We start from the raw sequence: 21,132 nt of genomic DNA on the forward strand, positions 1-21,132 counted from the left end.
AACTGCTTTGACCTTATCATTGGCTGTAGCTAACCATCTTTACTTAAGACATAGCCTAAATATTCTCGACTGTCACAGAAAAACTTTCACTTATCTCTACCAACAGTCAATCCATTACTACTTAAATAAATAAATAAATAAATAAATAAATAAATAAATAAATAAATAAATAAATAAATAAATAAATAAATAAATAAATAAATAAATAAATAAATGGCGTTTGGTCTTCGGAGAGGTCTGGTGCAGGTCCTTCGATTTAACGCCTGATAGGCGACCTGCGCGTGTGTGGGAATGAATTCTAATGTTCAAGACGGCACACAAACCCAGACCTTGAACCATGGGAATTAAACAATGAAGTTTGAAGTCCCCAACCCGGCCGGGAATCGAACCTGGGAGCCCTAGGTCCAAAGGCTACTGGGCCTGTGGTCACCAACCTAGACTCCCGAGTTAAAAACCATTGGTGCTACTTTTAGTGGCTCCTTACGACAGGCAGGAGATACTATGCGTGTTCATTCTACCACCCCCACACCCACAGGGGTATTTTCCTGCAGTGTGATTATTTCAATGTATTGTTATTAAACACCGTACACTTAGCTCAAAATGACATGATTCTGCTTAGCGTGCTGATTTCAATTAAATTTCGGCTCCATGGTTAAATGGTTAGCATTTGGTCTTAGGTTTCCCGGCCGGGTTTGGGACTTTAACCTTCATTGTTTAATTCCGATGGTTCAAGGTCTAGGTGTGTGTGCCGTCTTGAGCATTAGAATTTATGATAGGTAGGGCTCCTTTCTTACAGACGCGCAGGTCGCCTATCAGGCATTAAATTGAAAGACCTGCACCTGACCTCTGCGGAGGCCACACGCCATTTATTTATTTATTTAAATGAATTGTATTGTTAAGTATTGTACATGTAGTTTACACGGGCGTAAGCTACACTGCTCTTATTTTAATAAATGTTGTTAAATTACTATTGTATTGTATTGTATTGTATTGTATTTTATTTCGTCCAACTGATCATACAGTGATATGGGACACGTCAATAATCATATTTACAGTAACAAAGGATAAAACAGTAATATACATGCCATGATAAATAAAGAGAAATATACAATGTGGTAAAGAGGCACAGATTTAAAAAAAAAGTGATACATAAGTTAATTTTCAAGAGCTAAGTATTCTTCAATAGAATAAAAACAATGGTTAGAAACAAATTTGAATAATTCTTTCTTAAATTTTGAACATGGTTTTATCTGCTTAATGCAGTCTGGTAATTTATTAAATAAATGTACTCCTGCATAACTCCAACTTGATTCATATAGCTTAGTTTTGTGTGGTTCTATGTGCAGACTGTGTTTATTTCTAGTATTATACCTATGTACATCAGAATTTATGGTGTAGCTGTTTACATTCTCCTTCATATATACAAGTGTATGGAAGATATAAAGGCTAGGCAATGGTAAAATAAAATAAAGTTTAAAGTATTTCTTGCAGCTTGTCCTCCTGCCGACACCGGCCATTCCTCTAATTATTTTCTTTTGTAACTTAAAGATGACTTTGCTATATCGTGAATTCCCCCAGTAAATGATTCCATAGGCTAGTATGGGATGGACATATGCAAAATACATAATTTGGCAAGCCTTTAAATTAAAACTATTTTTCAAAGACATTATCATGAAATAAATTCTACTAAGCTTTTTCCCTATAAACTCTGTATGTTTATCCCAGGTTAATGATTCATCCATCCACAAGCCAAGAAACTTTGTTGATGATGAGTACTCAATTATGGTCTCTCCAAATGATATTGGACTAACTTCCATATTTAAATTAATCTTATGGTGAAATCTAATCACAGAAGTTTTCTGTTTACTTAAAATTAATTTATTATCCTCAAGCCAGCTCAGGATATTACTCACTATATTGCCTGCCTTCAATTCTAACCCTTCAGAACTTTCATCAGCTACAAAGACAGTAATATCATCTGCAAACAAAGTTAATTGCACTCCTTGAATATCATCAACAATTTGGACGATATCATTAATAAATACTAAAAATAATAATGGTCCTAAAACTGACCCCTGTGGAACACCATGATCTATGTTTCTGGCACAGGAATACACATTCTTAATTACATTTTTGCTCAAATCAGTACCGGTATATGATATTTCAACAATCTGCCTTCTATCCCCTAAAAATGATTTGAACCAGTCATAGGCCATTCCCCGAACTCCATACATGTATAACTTTTCTAAAAGCAAGCTGTGGTCAATTATATCAAAAGCTTTTGTTAAGTCCAAGAAAATACCTAAACATGCACCCTTCCCATCTAGTGTGTCATATATCCGTTCAATAAAGTTAATGAATGCTGTGGTAGTTGATCTATTTTTACGAAAGCCATTCTGGCAACCAGCTAATATATTATGCTTCCCTAAGAATGATAACAGTCTATCGTACATAATTCTTTCCAGTATTTTGGAGAATACAGAGGGGAGGCAGACAGGCCTATAGTTACCAGCATCTTCTTCACTACCCTTTTTATGTATCGGAACAACTTTGGTTACCTTGAATTTGTCTGGAAATTTACCAGTGGTTAGTGACAAATTTATCAAGTAACAGAGAGGCTTGATTATGTATTGGTAACAGCATTGAATAAGATAGTTTGAATAACCATCTAAACCAGAAGACTTCTTTTTACCCATCTGTTTTATTATCTTATCTATCTCTTGCTCAGTCACAGGAGTAAGAAACATGGATGATACATTCCTGTGAACTGTATTCAAGTTTGTTCTTGTCACTGATGTTTGAAAATTTTCCGTTAACCTCAAAACTGCTTCTATAAAATAGTTACTAAATATTTCTGCAACTTCTTCTGGATCACTGATTTCTTTCCCTGCATTTGTAAGAGTAATATTATTTTTTAATGGAACTAGAGTACCTTTCTCCCTTTTTATAATGTTCCACATACATTTAGACCTGTTTTTAGAATTTTTTAGCTCATTCTCATTATGCAATCTTTTGGCAGCCTTCAAAACTTCTTGATATATGTTCTTATATTTCTTATAATAATCCTTCAATTCAGATGAGGTGTTACTCCCTTTCACACATTTGCTTAAAAACCTTAATCGTCTACTTGAATTTCTAATTCCAGTTGTAATCCACCCATTCCTATAATTCTTTACAATTATCCTTTTGACTGGTATTGCCACTTGATAATAATAATTGAACAAACCCAAAAACTCACTGAAGGCCTCATTAGTTGAGTTATTTCTATATACACTCTCCCAAGTTTCCTTGGCCAATAACTGGTTAAAGTATGAAATATTTTCCTTGTTGCACATTCTAGTTTCCCTGTAAATTACATTGTTATTTTTTAAATTATGGTTTCCTATTACCCTAAAATTTAGATGCACAATTTGAGCAGAATGATCTGAAAAACCTGTATCATAAACTTCTATTTCATAGTTCCACATTTCCTCATTCAATACGACTTGATCTACTGCTGACTTTGTATCCCCAGATATTCTAGTTGGTTGATTTACAACTGCCTTTAGACCGTACAAGGAAAACAACATTTCTAGCCTTTGCTTATCTCGCCCACCATTATTCCCTAAGAAATCTACATTGAAGTCACCCATGATTATTACTTTTTTGTTATGATTCTGTAGGTCATCTAAAATAATTTCAATATTATTATAAAAAGTTTCAACATTACTAGAAGGATTTCTATAAATGCATATAAGTATTAACTTATAATCCACTAGTTCAACAAAGCTAGCCTCGAAATGCTTCTCTACATTCAGATATTCAAATTTATCCAACTGCTTACATTTGATATTATTATTCACATATATACATGAACCTCCACACTTCATTTTCTTTCTACAAAACTTACTTGCAAGAGCATAACCTTCTAATACAAAATTTGAAATCTCATCCTCCATCAACCAATGTTCAGTTAAGCATAAAACATCATACCCTTGTAGGTTATCTGCCAACAGAACCTCCATACTTAGAATTTTATTTCTTAAAGATTGAACATTCTGGTGGAACAAATTTAGCTCTCCCTTTAGATTATAACTATTGCTACCTTTTACCATAAAAAATCCTGCTCTAGTAATACTGGTCGTTTCCTTGTCCTACTTGACGTTCTTATTTCTGGTTGTTTAGCTTGCCCTCCTTCAGTTCGTCCTGATGGTGCTCCAACATCCAACTTCTCCAGTAACTCCTCTCCTCGTTCATCCAACTGACTGCTACTGATGATCTCAATGGTTTCCTCACGGTACATATAGTCTACATTGACGTTTTTCTGTACAGTGCGCCGATATCAACGAATGTTATCAAATACTCTATTGGTAAAAAGAAAGTAACATTAGTTATTTCCTCCCCTCACACGGAATATGTGCAATTAAAATAATGTATACACAATATATTTTGTACAATCAAGTGTTTCGAACACGATTTTTATAAAATTTTATTACCGTACATAATTTAGACCAATTTTATTGTATAAATCAAGGAAATATCTGATTAACTTAGATATCTTTCTCACAGTGAGTTTTACGTGGCTTGAAAACAGCTGTTCAAAGAGACGTTCTTTTCCGCCATTACACAGCTGAAGATTTGAAAAGTTCACCGCAAGAGTGCGCGTCGATCGCAGCCGATCTCTCCACATTGCTTCGTCAACAATCTAATGGTAATTTTTTTTCAATCAACAAAACTCGAACAGCGTAACCACCGTGTCAGGCCATATAGATTTTTCTTGTAACAAGCAATAACTATCGGACAAATAGCTTACCCTTCCAAAAACTATACTTGAAAATGTGCAGGGATGTTTTTGCTTTGAATAGGACATTCAGTTGAGTTACGTTGGCTATGTGGACAGTCTTCGCGCCAAATCGAGCAACTCCCGCGCTTTCGTCGGAGCCTTCGCTTCTTGTGCTGTTGCTGTGTTCGGTGTTTGGCAGGAAATTTTATATCTATTAGTAATATCTGTTAGTAATTAATTATCAAAATGTTCGAGGCACGTCTTGTACAGAGCTCCATCCTGAAGAAGCTCTTGGAAGCCGTCAAAGAATTACTTAATGAAGCTACGTTCGATTGCTCCGATTCTGGAATCCAGCTTCAAGCTATGGACAATTCTCACGTCAGTTTGGTATCTATGAACTTACGAAGTGATGGTTTTGATAAATATAGGTGCGACAGAAATCTCTCTATGGGAATGAATCTCGGAAGGTAATTATATTACATGCATGATATTTTTGTTATTACAGGTATTTTCCTTTGTTACACGGAGGCGAGGGTTTACCTGTAGATTTTCTGCGCCTTTCAATTAATTCAAATATACTTCGGGTCAGCATATCTAATTCTGAGATTGTACATATTTTTCTTTTTGTAGTTTCACTTTACTAGCAATTTCGTCGTTTTAGGATAATGAAATTCCTGCAATAATGTGAGACAGTACTTATAGTAGCTCGCCAGGGACCCACCAAGTATTTTTTTAATAGAAAAATATAGTCTGATATTGTCAGCCTCTGAATTGCAGCTATTTTCTGTGATGCAGGGCAGTTTCCATTGTTTCTCACCTAACTTGCATCTGGGTGGCCTACTTCTACCACATTCCATGAAAATAATGCTACTGGGGAATTTGAAAGTGACTGGGGCAAAACTATAGAGTCCGCCCCACAATGTTAACAACAGGAGGCACCACTATGTTGCGCATGCGAAGTGAGTGTCCTTCGTTTAATACTTACGTTTCCACTAGTAGCGCTGAGGTACGTAGAATAGCACTGCTGCAAACTGGTGGTGGTGGTGGTTGGTTTGATATGGCTATTTTTTTTCTTGCTGTGCGGACATTATGCGCCACAGCGATAGAAAACAGCCTCATTTTCTATGAAACATTTTTCTGTCTTGTCAATACTTTACATTTTATTATTATTATAATTGCCACATTATTATAATATAAAGTCAATTATTGACAAGGCAGAAAAGTGTTTCATAGAAATTGAATATAAGTCAATACGGACAAGATTGGACCAACATGGTTAAAATAATCAAGAAATGAGCTTCTTGAAGGGTGTGTGGCCACTGTTCTCATGAGAGATTGGCCTGGAAGTGCAAAAATACGTTAAAGCTAATAAATGACGTTTATTTAAAGGAGGAATTGAGAAAGTATATGGTTACTGTCCGGCTTCATGACACTTTCAATTTCACGGGCCTCTTGAGTCTTTTTTTTCTTTTGCAGTGGTTTGTAACATCAGCCAATGCCTGTGATCTTTGGCAGACGCAATGGATAATCAATGCTGCCTGGACCACTACTTTATTAGAGTATAAAAGTATATATATTTCTAGGGGCAGGTGGGTTGGGCCCTGGCAGGCGTATTGAACACATCTCTACTTAGAATCATCTAGGTAAGAATAGCAGCATTGAAACTAACATATTATGTAATAATCCTCACGGGGTGGACTCTGTATTTCTACTGTGACTTGTCATGGCGTTGTATTTCTACTGTGACTTGTCATGGCGTGTGCCCGATGTAGTTGTAGAATCCGTGACTCATATTCTCTCCTGTTCTTGTCACTAGGCAATACCATCACCGGGACTAGAGGCCTAGGCGCTTTGGAGCTCTAAACGCCCCCAGACCCCTTTTGCTTACCCGCAGCCCAATGGCCTTGTCACTAGCTGGACCTACGCAATCCAGCCCAGTGGTCCGGACCTAAACAGCCCAGATCACTGGTTTCATCGCTAGCCAGACCTAACCAATTGACATCGATAGTCTTGTGTCTAGCTGGACATATCTCATTCTGTTATGTTTTTGTCACTAGCTTAGGTTCCTTTTTTGGCAGCTGTTTATAGTGTGCTGTGACGTGCGAGTCATTCCATGTTGAATTCTTAAACTCTCTTCTCCAAACCAGTTAGTGAAGTTTTACCCTTTTTTTACGGCCAGAATTTTTGGAACCCCTTCTTTCTGTACGGTGAATTCAGTAGACCATCTTGAAGTTGCCTTTCTTTGGTCTTCTTCTCTGCTCGGTTCCTATTGGTCATTCCATGTTACGAAAACAGTATTGCTCATACGACAACAGGGTTGCCATGTTGAATGCCTCTTCAACAGCATCACGGGAAAACTGTGGCATATATATTGGTGTAAAACTCGTTTATGGTACACAAGCCGGCTATCTCCAGTTCACTCGTAGGCGCCGTCATATGCTATTAAATATGTTCATTAGGATACAAGGAAGGAGTAGAGGTGCGAAAATACTAGGTTTTTGTATTATTACCTGCCATATAGAACACTGAAAAGGACACTATATAGGACTGGAAGAGCACATGGTGACCATGTTTACTTGGGGACGGAGGGGTGACGTCATCACGGGGTGTGAGAGAGAGAGAGAGAGACAGGGAATGAATATCCGAAAACTAAGTCAGAATTTTCGCTACTGCGCATGCGCGCCTGATTTAATTATTTAACATTTCACTGTGGGCAAGAAAGATGATCGCGACATCTTAATTATGACATCGCACCCCCTGTTCCTCTATAGATAACTCGTGGTACACCTGGTAATGGCGACGGGAGCTGTGACGTCAGACTGGGCCTCCAACCCTTCCGCGCGTAATGAAGGGAACATAACACCAGCTGTCCCGATGTGTGTGGGTTCATCGAAATATGTACATATCCATGGCACATAAAGGAATATGGAAGAAAATGCATAATCATGGCGTATACAACATGTGAATATTTTAGGTACAACTATTCGGGAATGCATACCTATTATATACATTTACTTTAAGTAAAACTATACAATCCCTGGCCCAACATGTATAACATAAGGAAGTGGAAATAATGCAAATCTTACTTGGAAGTCCTTGTAGAAGTGAGATGTGGGCCTAAAACTATTCGGGAAACAATAATCATGTGATGTCCGTTCTTCACCAATCAACAGGTAAGTAGTGTTGTTAGGGGTAGAAGGTGAGTACGCTGCTTATTATATTATGTGAATGTCCTATATTCTGCTTCAATGCTGTTGAAACAGGCCACTCTGACGATATGTAGATCGAAGGTGGAGGGGCGGTGATTCTCTGGAGCTCCACTCGCCATTTCCGCGTGGTTGTGAAACCTGTGCCAGTCCTTACTGTGAATGCACGTTTCGGATATTTATTTCCTTTATGGCTTGTATATAAACATTGTGTGATATCGTGTACTTAACTCCGGAACGACTGATTCGTACATTCCGCGGCAGTTTATGTGCGTTGTAGGTGTGTTATTGTGTAGAAACATGCGATGGAACGAACCTCGTGAATGCTGTTATATTAACGTATGCTAGCTGGCTTCGTAGACGATGGCCGGCCGTACGTGCAATTGATACCAAAAGGACCATCGGCATTAATTGGTGAGTACCGTTAGAACACACTATTTCCTATTGGTACTGTGTGCATGTGCCATGTACTGTAGTGGGGTCGAAGCCTCGGAGCGGCCCTAGGCTCACATCTATCCTCAAAAAGGAATTCCACATACAATGTATATTCGTTTCACGTCCGTATGTTATACCCGGTGGGCTGCAGTAGGTAAAGTTTGTACTTCTGGTAAATGTATATCATAGGTATGGCGGCTATTTGCATTGTGTTCCCTTCCTTATACTGTTATAAACGTTCGGATGCGGAATGTACAGTTTTACCCGGTACCTTTATATCATAGGTATGCATTCTGTGATTTGCTGTGCTCATTTTCTGCTATAACCCATGGGATGCGTAGTTTGTGTTTGTATGTACATTTAAATGTCACATGTTGCCTCGTGATGTCATAGTTTCATCATGGCTGACCTTCCAGAGGTTGAGGGGATAAACTATGACGTCATCAACATGGCTCCCCTGGCAAGAGAGTCGTAGCGCTTGGCACATATTGGCATTTAATAATTACGTACAAATTGCAAAAACTCTTAATTTTTGCATCTAAGTTTTTTTTTGACATGGTAGAATTCGCCCTTTAGGTTAAAAAATTTCTGAGACCTGAAATTGGAGGTAGCTGGATTGTGTACCGGACCCATCATAAGACCACGGGTGTTACGCCCCCTTCCTTCCACGAGGAAGGCCTGGCAGCCCTTGCTTACGTCACATTCTCGCAGGTGTGACATCGTGTCACTATCATTTTTCTTGTCCACGGTGAAATGTTAAATAATTAAATTAGTCGCACATGCACAGTAGCAAAAATTCGGACTTAGTTTTTGGATATTAATTCCCTGTCTCTCTCTAATGCCCGAGTGCTCCAAGCTCGGTAATTATCAGCCTTTACGAAACCATGGTAAAACTTTTACCGTGGTATTGTCGTAAAAGCAGTGCACCATTACTACCGCCCGGTTTCGTTACCGCGGTTTCTTGACGCTTGATTTTCTCGCTATTATTCCCCTCGGAAGAAATTTGAAGTAGTATTCAGGAAGCAGTGATCATTTCGATAGTCACTTGTCTTTAGTTTATCCAGCCGGCAGTGATTGTTTCGACAGTCACTTGTCCCTCGTGTTTACATTTTGTGGCAGCGCAAGCAAGTTATCGACATGTTTTGAATGTTACATCGAAGTCCTCAAGACATGGAAGGGAACCTCCTTTTCCACACACAATATTGTCTCTCGACAACATTCCTTGTGGCAATATGGGCTCTGTTATATCGTTGTTCTGCTGGGGAGGTGGGATTCTGAACAGGTGTAAGGAGGAAGGATTTACATGGGTAACCTCCATCACCCAAAAGATAGCCATTAGCTATTTCTCTAGTCTCGAGACGCGCTCTCAGCCGAGAATTGTGAAATATTGTGCTATCATGAGTCGACCCTGGCCATCTTGCTACAATATCTCATATCGTGAGGTTCGAATCGCCCACAGTTTGCACATTTAGCGAGAAATAACCTTTCCTATTTCTAAATACCTCCCCATTTTCACCTCCAGGAGACTGTATTCGCACATGAGTGCAGTCTAGCGCACCCAATACACCAAGGAACCCAGCTATTGTATGAAACCCTTCCATAACCTCTCTTTGTTCCCGCTGCGTAAGTGGAATTGAATGAACTGTGGCGATAACGACGCAAGTAGATCAGAAACCTTGTGTATTATGCGGCATACAGTTGTTCTGTCAACATCACAGACGTCACCGATCACTCCTTGAAATGTTCCAGTTGCATAGAACCGCAGCGCTATTAAAAGACGATTTCTAGGCGATATAAGACAGTTTCTCCCAGTCGGGCATTCCAATTGTTCACCATTTAAATCTAAAATGTAATTCACTCTTTCCTTACGCGATCAATCTTCTCTGGAACAAAACATCGCTTAATTCTTCAAATAAATCGCGTCTCTCTTCTATAATTCTCCCTTCATTTCTTTCAAACTGATTAAGGAACTGGAGATATAACCTATACTTGTTAAGCTCCATCTTGGAATCTTTAACCACAGATCACAAATACAACTTTACCGCGGTTTTCTAGATAACCGCTCGCTCACAGGTGGTAAACATTATACCGCAGTAAAATGTCGGTAAACTCGAAACCGAGCTTGGTGCAACAGAAATACGACTTTACCCTGGTAAAATTGTGAAGTTTACTGCGGTATTCTCTTTACCGAGGTTGGTGCACTTGGGCAGAACACCCTATTACGTCAGGTATGACGTCATCACCCACAGGCACCAAGTAAACATGGTCACCATATGCTCTCCTGGTCACATAGTGTCCTCTTCAGTGTTCTATATGTCATGTAATAGTACAAAAACCTAGTATTTTTGCACCTCTACTCCTTCCTTGTACCCTAATGAACATATCTAATAACATTTGACGGCGTCTGCAAGTGAACTGGAGACAGTCGGCTTGTGTACCATAACCCTTATGATCTTAGGTTCATCTAAATGTACACAGGTGCGTGGCTCGTACTGGATTATTGAAAAGAAATGCATAACCATGGCGAATAAACATTGTGAAATTTTTAAATACAAATGTAATCATATGATTTACTTTCTTCATTAATAAACAGGTAAGTATTGGTGTTAGGGGTTGAAGGCAATCACCAGGTGGTTACGTTCGTTAGGTTGGTACTTCTCATGCTCATGTGTAGATCGACGATGGCGGAGCGGTTACCTGCAGCAATTTCCAAGTGGTCGTGATAGTTGTGCCATTACTGTCAATTCAAGTTATCATATTTATTTAATTAATGGCTCGTATGTAGTTAACTAATTACAGAATAATTCGTACATTCAAGGTGGATTTATGTGCGTTTTTGGTGTTTAATTGCATATCAAAAGTGAGATTAAACTAACCTCGAGTGCTTTCAAATTAATGCTAGCTGGCTTCGTAGATGATGCCGGCAGTATGTGCAATGGATACCTAAATAACCTTCTGTGCTACTGTGTGAACTTGCAATGTAATGAAGCCTCCGTTTTCTGTGCGGGTAATAATACATGCGTTTCTGATTCCTAAACATGCATCTGCGCTCGTAAATTGGGAACTGTAAATTGCTCCGTACTGATCGGGCGCATAAGCGGTATAGAAGCGATCTCTGATGTTTTCTTCCTTTGTTACTAAATTCCAGAATTTTAATGGTTCATTGTGATTTATATGGTGAATTTATATCATCAGTATGCATTGTGTGATGTGAAGTGCTCATTTTCTGCTGTAACCCATGGGGTGCTTAGTTTGTGTTTTTATGGTACATTTAAATGTCAGATGTTAGCTTGTGACGACATAGTTTCATCATGGATGACCTTCCACAGGTTGAAGGGATGAACTATGACATCATAAACATGGCTACCCTGGAAAGAGAGTTGTAGCGCTTGGCAAATATTTGCATTTTATAATTACTTTCATATTACAAAAAAATCATAATTTTTGCATCTAAGTTCCTTTTTTGGACATGGTAGAATTCGCCCTTTCTGAAACCTGAATTGGAGATAGTCGGCTTCTGTACCGGACCCACCAAGACTATGTAAATCAAGAGAATGTGACCATTTGCTGTGTTCCGATTGGTCGGCCAAGGTTCGTGCTGTGTTTCTATTGGCTGGCCAAGTTTCGTATTGTTTCTAATAGAACTCGCATTGTGTACAAGTTCAGGGCTGCCATACTCGGTAGAAGTAAGAGAACCACCAGCTTGAAAGTTGCCCAATCGTTTAGTCATCAGCCAGACCTAACCTATCGACACTAGTGGTTTTTGTCACTGGCTGGACCTAACCTGGCGGCTTGCCCCCCTCCCTCCTCAGACCCCCTTTGCTTGTCTCCAGTCCAATGGTTTTGTCAGTAGCTGAACCTGGTCAATTCAGACCAATGGTTTTGTCACTCCCCAGACCTAAAACCAATCGAGCCCAGTTGTCTTGTCACTAACAATGCAAACATTGGTAAGCTTGCTGAGTGTTATGTGATGTCCTGGCCACGCCATGTTGGATCTCTAACCTAACCTTCGGCTGCTGGGTACGGAAGTGTTAAGATTAATACTTTATCCCCTGTATCCTAACATTAGTGCCTTGGGTCACCACTTGTATCACTAACATCTGCGTGCAGAATGACTGTTTTTTTTTTTTTGTTTACTTCTCGTGGAGGATATGGTCGGGTGTTCCACAAGGCAGCCTTTTACTTAGGAACTAAGATGAGGAGAAAAGCATAGAAGTTATGTTTATGTTATTGATTATAAGACAATATATGTGGATAGGTTATGGTATGGTGTTGAGAAGACCAGTGATCTGCGAAGAAGGAAAAGAGTCTGGGGGTCGTAGTAAGCCCCCAAGAATAGAGGAAAGAATGAAAGTAATCGGATATTTGAGTTCACTTTTATGATATTAATATAAGAGAGTATCTTGTGAAAACCCCATTGGTCTGAATTGTTTAGGGTAGGGCCTGGACAAGACCAGTGATATGGGGACAAGGAAAGGGGGTCTGGGGGGTGTAAGCACCCAGGTTCGAGCTGCAAAGCGGCCTTACACCTCTGATTCCCTGTGCAAACACCTTTGGTCTGCACTGGTTAGGCATTCTATGTGGGCTAGTTATGGAAAGCTGAATTACAACTTTGGGTACATGGTGTATATTTGTACTTTTTTTTGGTCCCCTTAGACGTGAGGGTGCACAAATTCATGAACGCTACTGCAGCACTGTTCCCTCCACTACATTGAGGTAAGTTTCATATAAAATTATTCCTGTCCTGTATTCTGCATTCTTTCCTTAACTTGTTCTATTTATTTGTGCTTTTATTCTGCCCGGGCTGTTAAGACAGAATATAATTTTCATGATGGACAGGAATGACATCACATCCCACTTTATGTTGGTCAATAGCAATTTAAGTAGCTACTTCAGCAATGGACAATGGCAAGTGCTGCTCTTTATTAGGTTATAAAAACAAATGTACTTGTGGGGGTGGGTTGTTTGGTTCCCGGACATCAGAATGAACACATCTCTCCTCTAAAAGGAATTCCAAGCAATCAGAGGTAATAAATTTCATATTAATCCTTATTGAAGAACAATGTAGTGTAAAACAAAAGCTAAAGGTTTCCACCTATTCAATACTATTTGTTGTAACCTTAAAAAAGTTACATAGTAAATTTGTTGAAACTAGTTTGGGTTTTACCAGAGACCATCATCAGTCAAAATCAAAGAAAAGGCAAGACAATAAAAAGAATATATATATATATATAAAGCAAGCATGAAATTCAAGACAAGTTAAGATTTTGAACACTCATCACAATCACATGTCCTGTGCAAGCTCTCAGCTTTCCTCCAATTGGAAGACTGCACCTCACAGAAAACCAGGTGAAACACTAATATGTCAGCACTTAGAGGAATCTTCTAGAACTCAGCTCAGCTGAAACAAGTGTTAGGGCCTAACACAATGATGTTGATGGTAAAAGTGTTGAGATGTTTTACACCGAATTCCAAGTAAGGTGATAAAATTTTGCAAGCATAATATTCAACTGAATACAAAACTTTCTGACTCTATTAGGAACTTGATAACTCAAGAAGAAAAAATTGACCTCTTTTCATTCTTCCCTAATGCACTTTTTGTGTGTGGTTGTTTTCAGAGTTGGATTCTGGTAGCAGAGTGGCAAAGTGCTGAACTACAGAAAACAATGTTGCCAAGAATAGGCAGTGCCCCACCCTCTTCACAGACACTCGTTTTGAAAGTAATGATTCATTTTCTAAAGTCCTAGACTGCACACGATAACGTGTACAAAAAAAGCTTTAAACGTAAAGCGAGAATAAAAATGAGTTATAAGATCAAATATTTTGCTTTGCCTTTCTTCAAAAGCTACTTATGTTCAATAAGTTAAGTGGATGTAAATCACAATATCATGACAGGAATATTTGACACGTAAGAAAATAATTATATACTGGGTATCACAAATCATAATTATGAAACAACCAAAATAACCAGTTCGTAACTCAAATGGTGTTCACTACCAACTGCAGTTAAATTAAGTGATGAACAAATTAATAGGAAGCTAATTATACATAGTAAAAATAATGACTGCACACGTGAAACGAAATAAAAACTCTCTAACAATACAAATACTGTACACACACACAATGATAAAATAATATAACACAAAATAAGTACAAAACAGAATTTGCTGGGAGATGGCACCAAGTGACACCGAGAAATATACACACCTTTTTTTTTCTTTACTTCGCACCGACACAGATAGGTCTTATGGCGACGATGGGGCAGGATAGGCCTAGGAATAGGAAGGAAGCGGCCGTAGCCTTAAGTAAGGTACAGCCCCAGCATTTAACTGGTGTGAAAATGGGAAACCATGGAAAACCATCTTCAGCGCTGCCACCAGTGGGATTCGAACCCATTATCTCCCGGATGCGAGCTGACAGTCATGAAACGATCAGTCGTTGTTTTACATACGGTATGAACAACTTAAAAACTTATGCCAAAATGTTAAATTAACGTAGCGACAAAGAATCTACTAGCAAGGCTCAACAGGGCTAATCACAGTTCTCCATATTTGTACTGCTTAAATGAAAGGAAAATACTTAGGATTGTCATGTGCTGGGATATTTCCCTGTAGAGGCCTCAGTATTGGGAATGTAACCGTGTGTTGATACACATGAAGACATGAGGGGAAAAAAAAAAAAAAAAAGAAATGAAATGGCGTATGGCTTTTAGTGGCAGAGGGTCCGAGGACAAGTTTGGCTCGCCAGATGCAGGTCTTTTGATTTGACTCCCGTAGGCAACCTGCGCGTCGTAATGAGGACGAAATGATGGTGCCCCCGTGCCAGAGAAATTAACCAATTACGGTTAAAATTCCCGACCCTGTCGGGAATCGAATCTGGGACCCCTGTGGCCAATAGCCAACCATTTAGCCATGGAGCCGAACAGGAAAAGGGCAATTGCCAAGGGATTACTCAGTTGGAGGCAGGAAAGTGATCACCGAGATAACTGGGGCCATGGCCAGAAACAGTTGTTCTAGGAAACAACAATGTCCTAGGGATCCTCGGGTTGTACCATGGTTGAGATATGTGCTGTGTCTAAGTAGGAGCGTTGGGAAGACTGTGACAGGATTTTGAGTTGCACGTTAGTTCCGCATTTTGTGCCATATACGTTACTTTTCTTTGAAGAGGGCCATTTCGTCACTGAGAACCCAAAACTATGTACATCCTCGGGAAGTTATGAAAAAAGTTTTTTTTAAAATTCTAAGACAATTGCAGATGTGTGCCTAAGTTCGATATATAGGCCTAAATGCCCGGCGACTGATTGGAACCTTAAATTGCACCATCAAAAGTGCCGGTAAATATTTTGTAATTGGTGGGTGTAAAAAAAACTCAGTTCCAGTTGTGCTATATTCTCATCAGGACGGCCCAGGCGCGAATCACAGTCGATGCATGAAACATTTTTAAAATGGGAAGTCACATTCTTTTGATACGGATTCTACTTAAAACACAAGATCCTGTACCTTACCTTTCTTTATAGTTTTGAGCCATAACAGCGTCATTTATGGTGGTGTATTTTGAATATCCAACCATTCTTCGGGCTTATCTTGTACCATAATGGTAAGTGGATGCAGTGGCGCACCCACAATATAATTTCAGTAAGTCGAGGCCAGTAGCGTGGATACAACTTTCCTCGGAAGGGGTTGTGAAAAGATTTTTTATTTCGAATTTGCTTTACGTCGCACCGTAGGTCTTACGGCGACGATGGGAAAGGAAAGGGCTAGGAGTAGGAAGGAAGAGGCTGTGGTCCTAATTAAGGTACAGCCCCAACATTTGGCTGGTGTGAAAATGTTAAACCACGGAAAACCATCTTTAGGGCTGCCGACAGTGGGATTTGAACCCACTATCTCCCGGATGCAAGCACAGCTGTGCGCTCCTAACCGCACAGCCAACTCGCCCAGTTGATATGGAAAAAAAAAAGCCGGTCCTACCGAGTGCGGTGACTGATCTTCAGTATATATTAATGGTTTTGATTGTTACCATGTACAATCATAGCTCCTGTACTCTTAACATAAACCGGCTGCGTTATTGAAACTTCGGAAAATTGATAATACCGTTCTTCGTTTGTGAGGAAGTAGAATTTTCATATAATTTGTTTTCTTAAAAAAAAGGAACCACTTTGGTACTACACCCCATGAAGATGACTATCTTCCAGGTTGTAGATATTTCGATTAAGGGAGACTCAAGGCCAAGTCTCCCCCATTCCATGCCTTTCTGTCAGTGCCGGGAATCGAATGCAGGATGCCTTAATTCAAATTCTAAAATATGGAGACCTAAGAGTATCCAGCCGGCTCTGCGGTGTAGGGGTAGCGTGCCTGCCTCTTACCGGACGTGCGGGTTCAATTCCCAGCCAGGCCATGGATTTTTACCTGGATCTGAGGGCTGGTTCGAGGTACACTCAGCCCATGTGTTTATAATTGAGGAGCTATCTGACGGTGAGATAGCGGCCCTGGTCTAGAAAGCCAAGAATAACGGAGGAGAGGTTTTGTCATGCTGACCATATGACAACTCGTAATCTGCAGGCCTCGGGGCTGAACAGCGGTCGCTTGGTAGGCGATGGCCCTTCGGGGCTGTTATGCCATGGAGTTTGGTTTGGAAAAGTGAACAGAGAAGGAAGCGACACCCCTGAAAGGCTCTTTAGCTTCCAGCTAGTTCTTCTGTCCGGCCTCATGCATTTAGGACAGTTTGCAAACATATGGCATAATAAATGCTCCTCATAAAACGTTTGTAAAAATGCTAACTGCATCTATTTATGACAATCACAAATGCCTCCTTTTCATGTGGCTCAGTTGGTTTAGTCGCTGTCCTTCTGAGTCCGAGTTCGCAGGTTCAAATCCCGGCTTGGGTCGGAGGCCCTTCAAACGGTGTTTAAATGGCAACAGCTCCATGTGGTTGGTTTCTGGCGCGTTTGTAAAAATTATACATACGAATATTAGCATCGCAAAACTGGAACTTTATACTACTATATTCTGTATCCCAGGCTTCTGAGGGAAACTAATAACAATTTGCTTTACGTCGCACTGACACAGATAGGTCTTATGGTGACGGTGGGATAGGAAAGGCCTAGGAGTAGGAAGGAAGCAGCCGTGGCCTAAATTAAGGTACAACCCCAGCATTTGCTAGGTGTGAAAATGGGTAACCATGGGGAGCCATTTTCAGGGTTGCCGACAGTGGGGTTAAAATCCACTATCTCCCGTATGCAAGCTCACAACTGCGCGGCCCTAACCGCGAGGGAAACTAATAGGACAAGGTAAACCCTACCTAGCATATGTTGTGACGTGTATTTTTCTTTACCAACTAACTAAATAACTATACCCATATGCTTTACATTCTATATTTATTTATTTATTAGTGCCTACTCTACAGTGGTGAAGTTAGGGCCCCAGGCCTTCTCGTATACTTAACCGCATACTAATCAGAATATTAAAATACTGAGATACTTAAAATAGTTAAAACTACATAAATTAATAGAATTGAACATAAATTTAAATATATTGCTAAATTAATATTAAAACTAATTAATATTAAAAACTCTTAAAAATGACTAATCCTCAGGCACGCACTCATTCATACTTCAACCGTTAAGTCAGCTGTCCTCAGTAGGTAGTCTCGGCAGGTGACCTTAAATCGTGATTTAAAGAAAGCTAGTTTCTCTGACCTGAGCTGGCAGGGAATTCCATAATCTGGTGACAGTCGCCACAAATGATCTATTAATTTTATTTGTGGGGTGCAGTGGAATAAAAAGAATGAATCAAGAACGTGTACTTAAGTTGTGAAATGATGATAAAAAGATTAATTTAGAAGAAATGTACAGTGGCTGACTTTCAGCTACCATTCTAAACACCATCGTTAAAGTGTGTAGCTTCCGACGTTTATCAGACATCAGCCATGAGACAGCCGGATAGTATGGGATGGTATGAACATCGTACCCGATATTGTGAATAAATAGCAAACAGGAATTCAGTGCTCGTTGAAGTTTGTGTTTCTTCTCTTGTCATGTCAACTAAAACGTCACAATAATCAAGAATAGGGAGAATGAGTGTGTGTATGAGTTTGGCCTGTAGCTCAAATGGAAATACATCCCTCTGCCCTTTAGAAGGTGAAGCACTCCAAAAATCTTTTTACGTTTTTCCTTCGTCTAATCAGACCAATCAACTGTTTCATTATCATTACGCTGAGATTTTTAACCATTTTACTGTAGGGAATAATGTTACCATTCAGTAGGATAGGCGCGATTGCGACATTGTTTGAGCAGCTCAGTAATTTTCGTTATCCAATTATGATTGCCTGCGATTTTGTGCGGTTTAGTATAACAGAGTTTCGTTGTGCATATATATTGAGTCATCGGAGGTCGTTGTTAATATCTTGTCTTGCAGTATCGATATATTTGAAGATCATCAGCACAGAGGTGGTGTGTGTTATTTCCTGTCACAGATGGTATGTCATTGATATAAATACAGAAAATTAGAGGTCCTGGAATATTGCCCTGTGGGGCAACACTAAGTTTCATTTTCCATTTAGAGGCCTTGTCGTTTACCGTTACACGCTGTTGATGGTTCCTGAAACAAGAACTAAAAACCTTAAGTGCAGCCAGGTCAAAATATAGCAGTTTCATTTTCTTTATCATAGTCAGAATTACTATAGTGCCAAAGGCGCTACTGAAGTCAAGAAGGATAAGTATAGTGAACAGTCGTTTGTCCATAGCGTTTCTGATGTCTTCAGTAACCTGCAAAAATGCTGTCGCGATACTGTGACCCTTCTTAAATCCAGATTGCAAAGGGTCCAGTGGAGCATTTTGATTGAGGTATTCCAGAACTTGCTCGTATACTAAACATTCAAAGGCTTTAGAAAGCGCAGGTTGTATAGTCATAAGACGATAGTCAGAGAGTGATTGTGGGTCTAAACTATCTTTTTTTGCTAGTTGCTTTATGTCGCACCGACACAGATAGGTTTTTTTTTTGCTGTGGGCTTTACGTCTCGCCGACACAGATAGGTCTTATGGCGACGATGGGATAGGAAAGGCCTATGAGTTGGAAGGAAGCGGCCGTGGCCTTAATTAAGGTACGGCCCCAGCAATTGCCTGGTGTGGAAATGGGAAACCACAGAAAACCATCTTCAGGGCTGCAGACAGTGGGGTTCGAACCCACTATCTCCCGGATGCGAGCTTACAGCTGCGCGCTCCTAACCGCACGGCCAACTCACCCGGTACCGGTATAATATTGGCTGTTTTCCAGACAGCAGGGAAAGTTCCGTTTAGTAAACGGTAGTTCAGTAAATGGTAGTATAGGTAGGACAGCACCCATAATGTTATGTATAAAAAAGTAATAGGAATATTATCTACACCTGTAGCCTTTGATTTAATGGAATGCAAAAGCCTTTTCAACCTGATTTTCTGTGACACTGTGAAATATGAATGGTGGATTGGCTGGAAGGGAGGGCGGTGAGTCGGTGCAGTTAATTGGGGTAGGTTGCATATTTATTCTACTAAAGTAATCGTTCAGTTTGTCATGTGGAATGTCAGAAGTCGTCTGTCTCTGTTGATGTTTTCCTATTCTCAGAGCTCTAAGTTGGTCCCATGCGTGATTAGAATTTAAGTTGTTAGCTAAATTCCGGAAATATATACATCTTTTATTGATGTTTTAAGATGCGGTAAGATTCGAAATCTGTATCATCTAGGGTTTGTTTATAATGTCGAAATGACAAGTCACGGTGGGTCATCATTCTCTTGGCTTCATCATCTAGCCATGGACAAGAAGGGCGAGAAACCTGTATTCGACGTGTGTGTGTCTGTGTTTCTTTGCCGCATTATTTGTATAAGATGTCACTTCTTCATTGCTTATCACATGACCATTAATATAATATTACCATATTTATTCTAAACCAGAATATTGCATCTTTACTCACACTGTTTATTCTTACATTCATTTCACTTGTATTCAGAATATATGAAATGCTGCAGTTACGTTGGGATGGGAGTAACAGGGATAGCCCGGGAGGGGGGGGGGGTGGTGTTGTCGTCCAAGGAGTCTAGACACCCCAGGAGTTTTTACGAATCTACTTTTATTAAGCATTTTATATATAACGTATTAATATTAGTTTCCGGAGTCCGACTCATTGGCTGAATGATCAATGTTGAGGCCTTGGGTTCAGAGGGTCCGGGTTCGATTCCTGGCTGGGTTGGGGATTTTAATCGCGTCTGATTAATTCTTCTGGCTTGGGGACTAGGCATTCGTCACAACACTTTCTGCTTCATATTCAGACAGCACACTACACTACCGACTACCAAAGAAACACACAACAGTGATTACTAGGGAGTGGATTTTTATGTGCTAAAGATGTGAAAAATATTTATTTTTATATGTGCTGAAAAACTTTAAAATATGTGATAAAAAATGAAATTATTTTCCTTTAAATATCACATAACTAGTCGCGCTCAAGAAGTAAATAAGTATAATGTTTTTTATTAGAATATGGTGCTACCAAGCATGCTCCTTAAGGCAAAATGATGTCTGTGTATGGAAACGTGCTGTATGGTATATTAATTTTTGATATTTTTGATATTATTTTTTTAAAGGTAATATTTTGTTTAAATGTGGCAAAAGCAACCTATCATCTTTGAAAAAATAGTACCAGTTCGTTCTCACCCATCACACGCCAGAATATTAGTTGCTAGAAGTAGTCTCAGAATTGCAG

At 39.6% G+C, this 21,132-nt stretch overlaps 1 protein-coding gene across 1 annotated transcript in view; it reads left to right on the forward strand.

Moving 5' to 3' along the window:
• Positions 1-4,892: 4,892 nt before the first annotated feature.
• PCNA (Proliferating cell nuclear antigen) overlaps positions 4,893-21,132 on the forward strand; it is a 33,553-nt gene continuing 17,313 nt past the window's right edge. Inside the window, exon 1 of the mRNA XM_067145248.2 lies at positions 4,893-5,229. Coding sequence (XP_067001349.1) covers positions 5,009-5,229 — 221 coding nt within the window. The 5' untranslated portion in view covers positions 4,893-5,008. The remainder of the gene's footprint in view (positions 5,230-21,132) is intronic.

The sequence above is a fragment of the Anabrus simplex genome, chromosome 1, assembly GCF_040414725.1.
Source record: "Anabrus simplex isolate iqAnaSimp1 chromosome 1, ASM4041472v1, whole genome shotgun sequence".
Taxonomy (NCBI): Eukaryota; Metazoa; Arthropoda; class Insecta; order Orthoptera; family Tettigoniidae; genus Anabrus; species Anabrus simplex.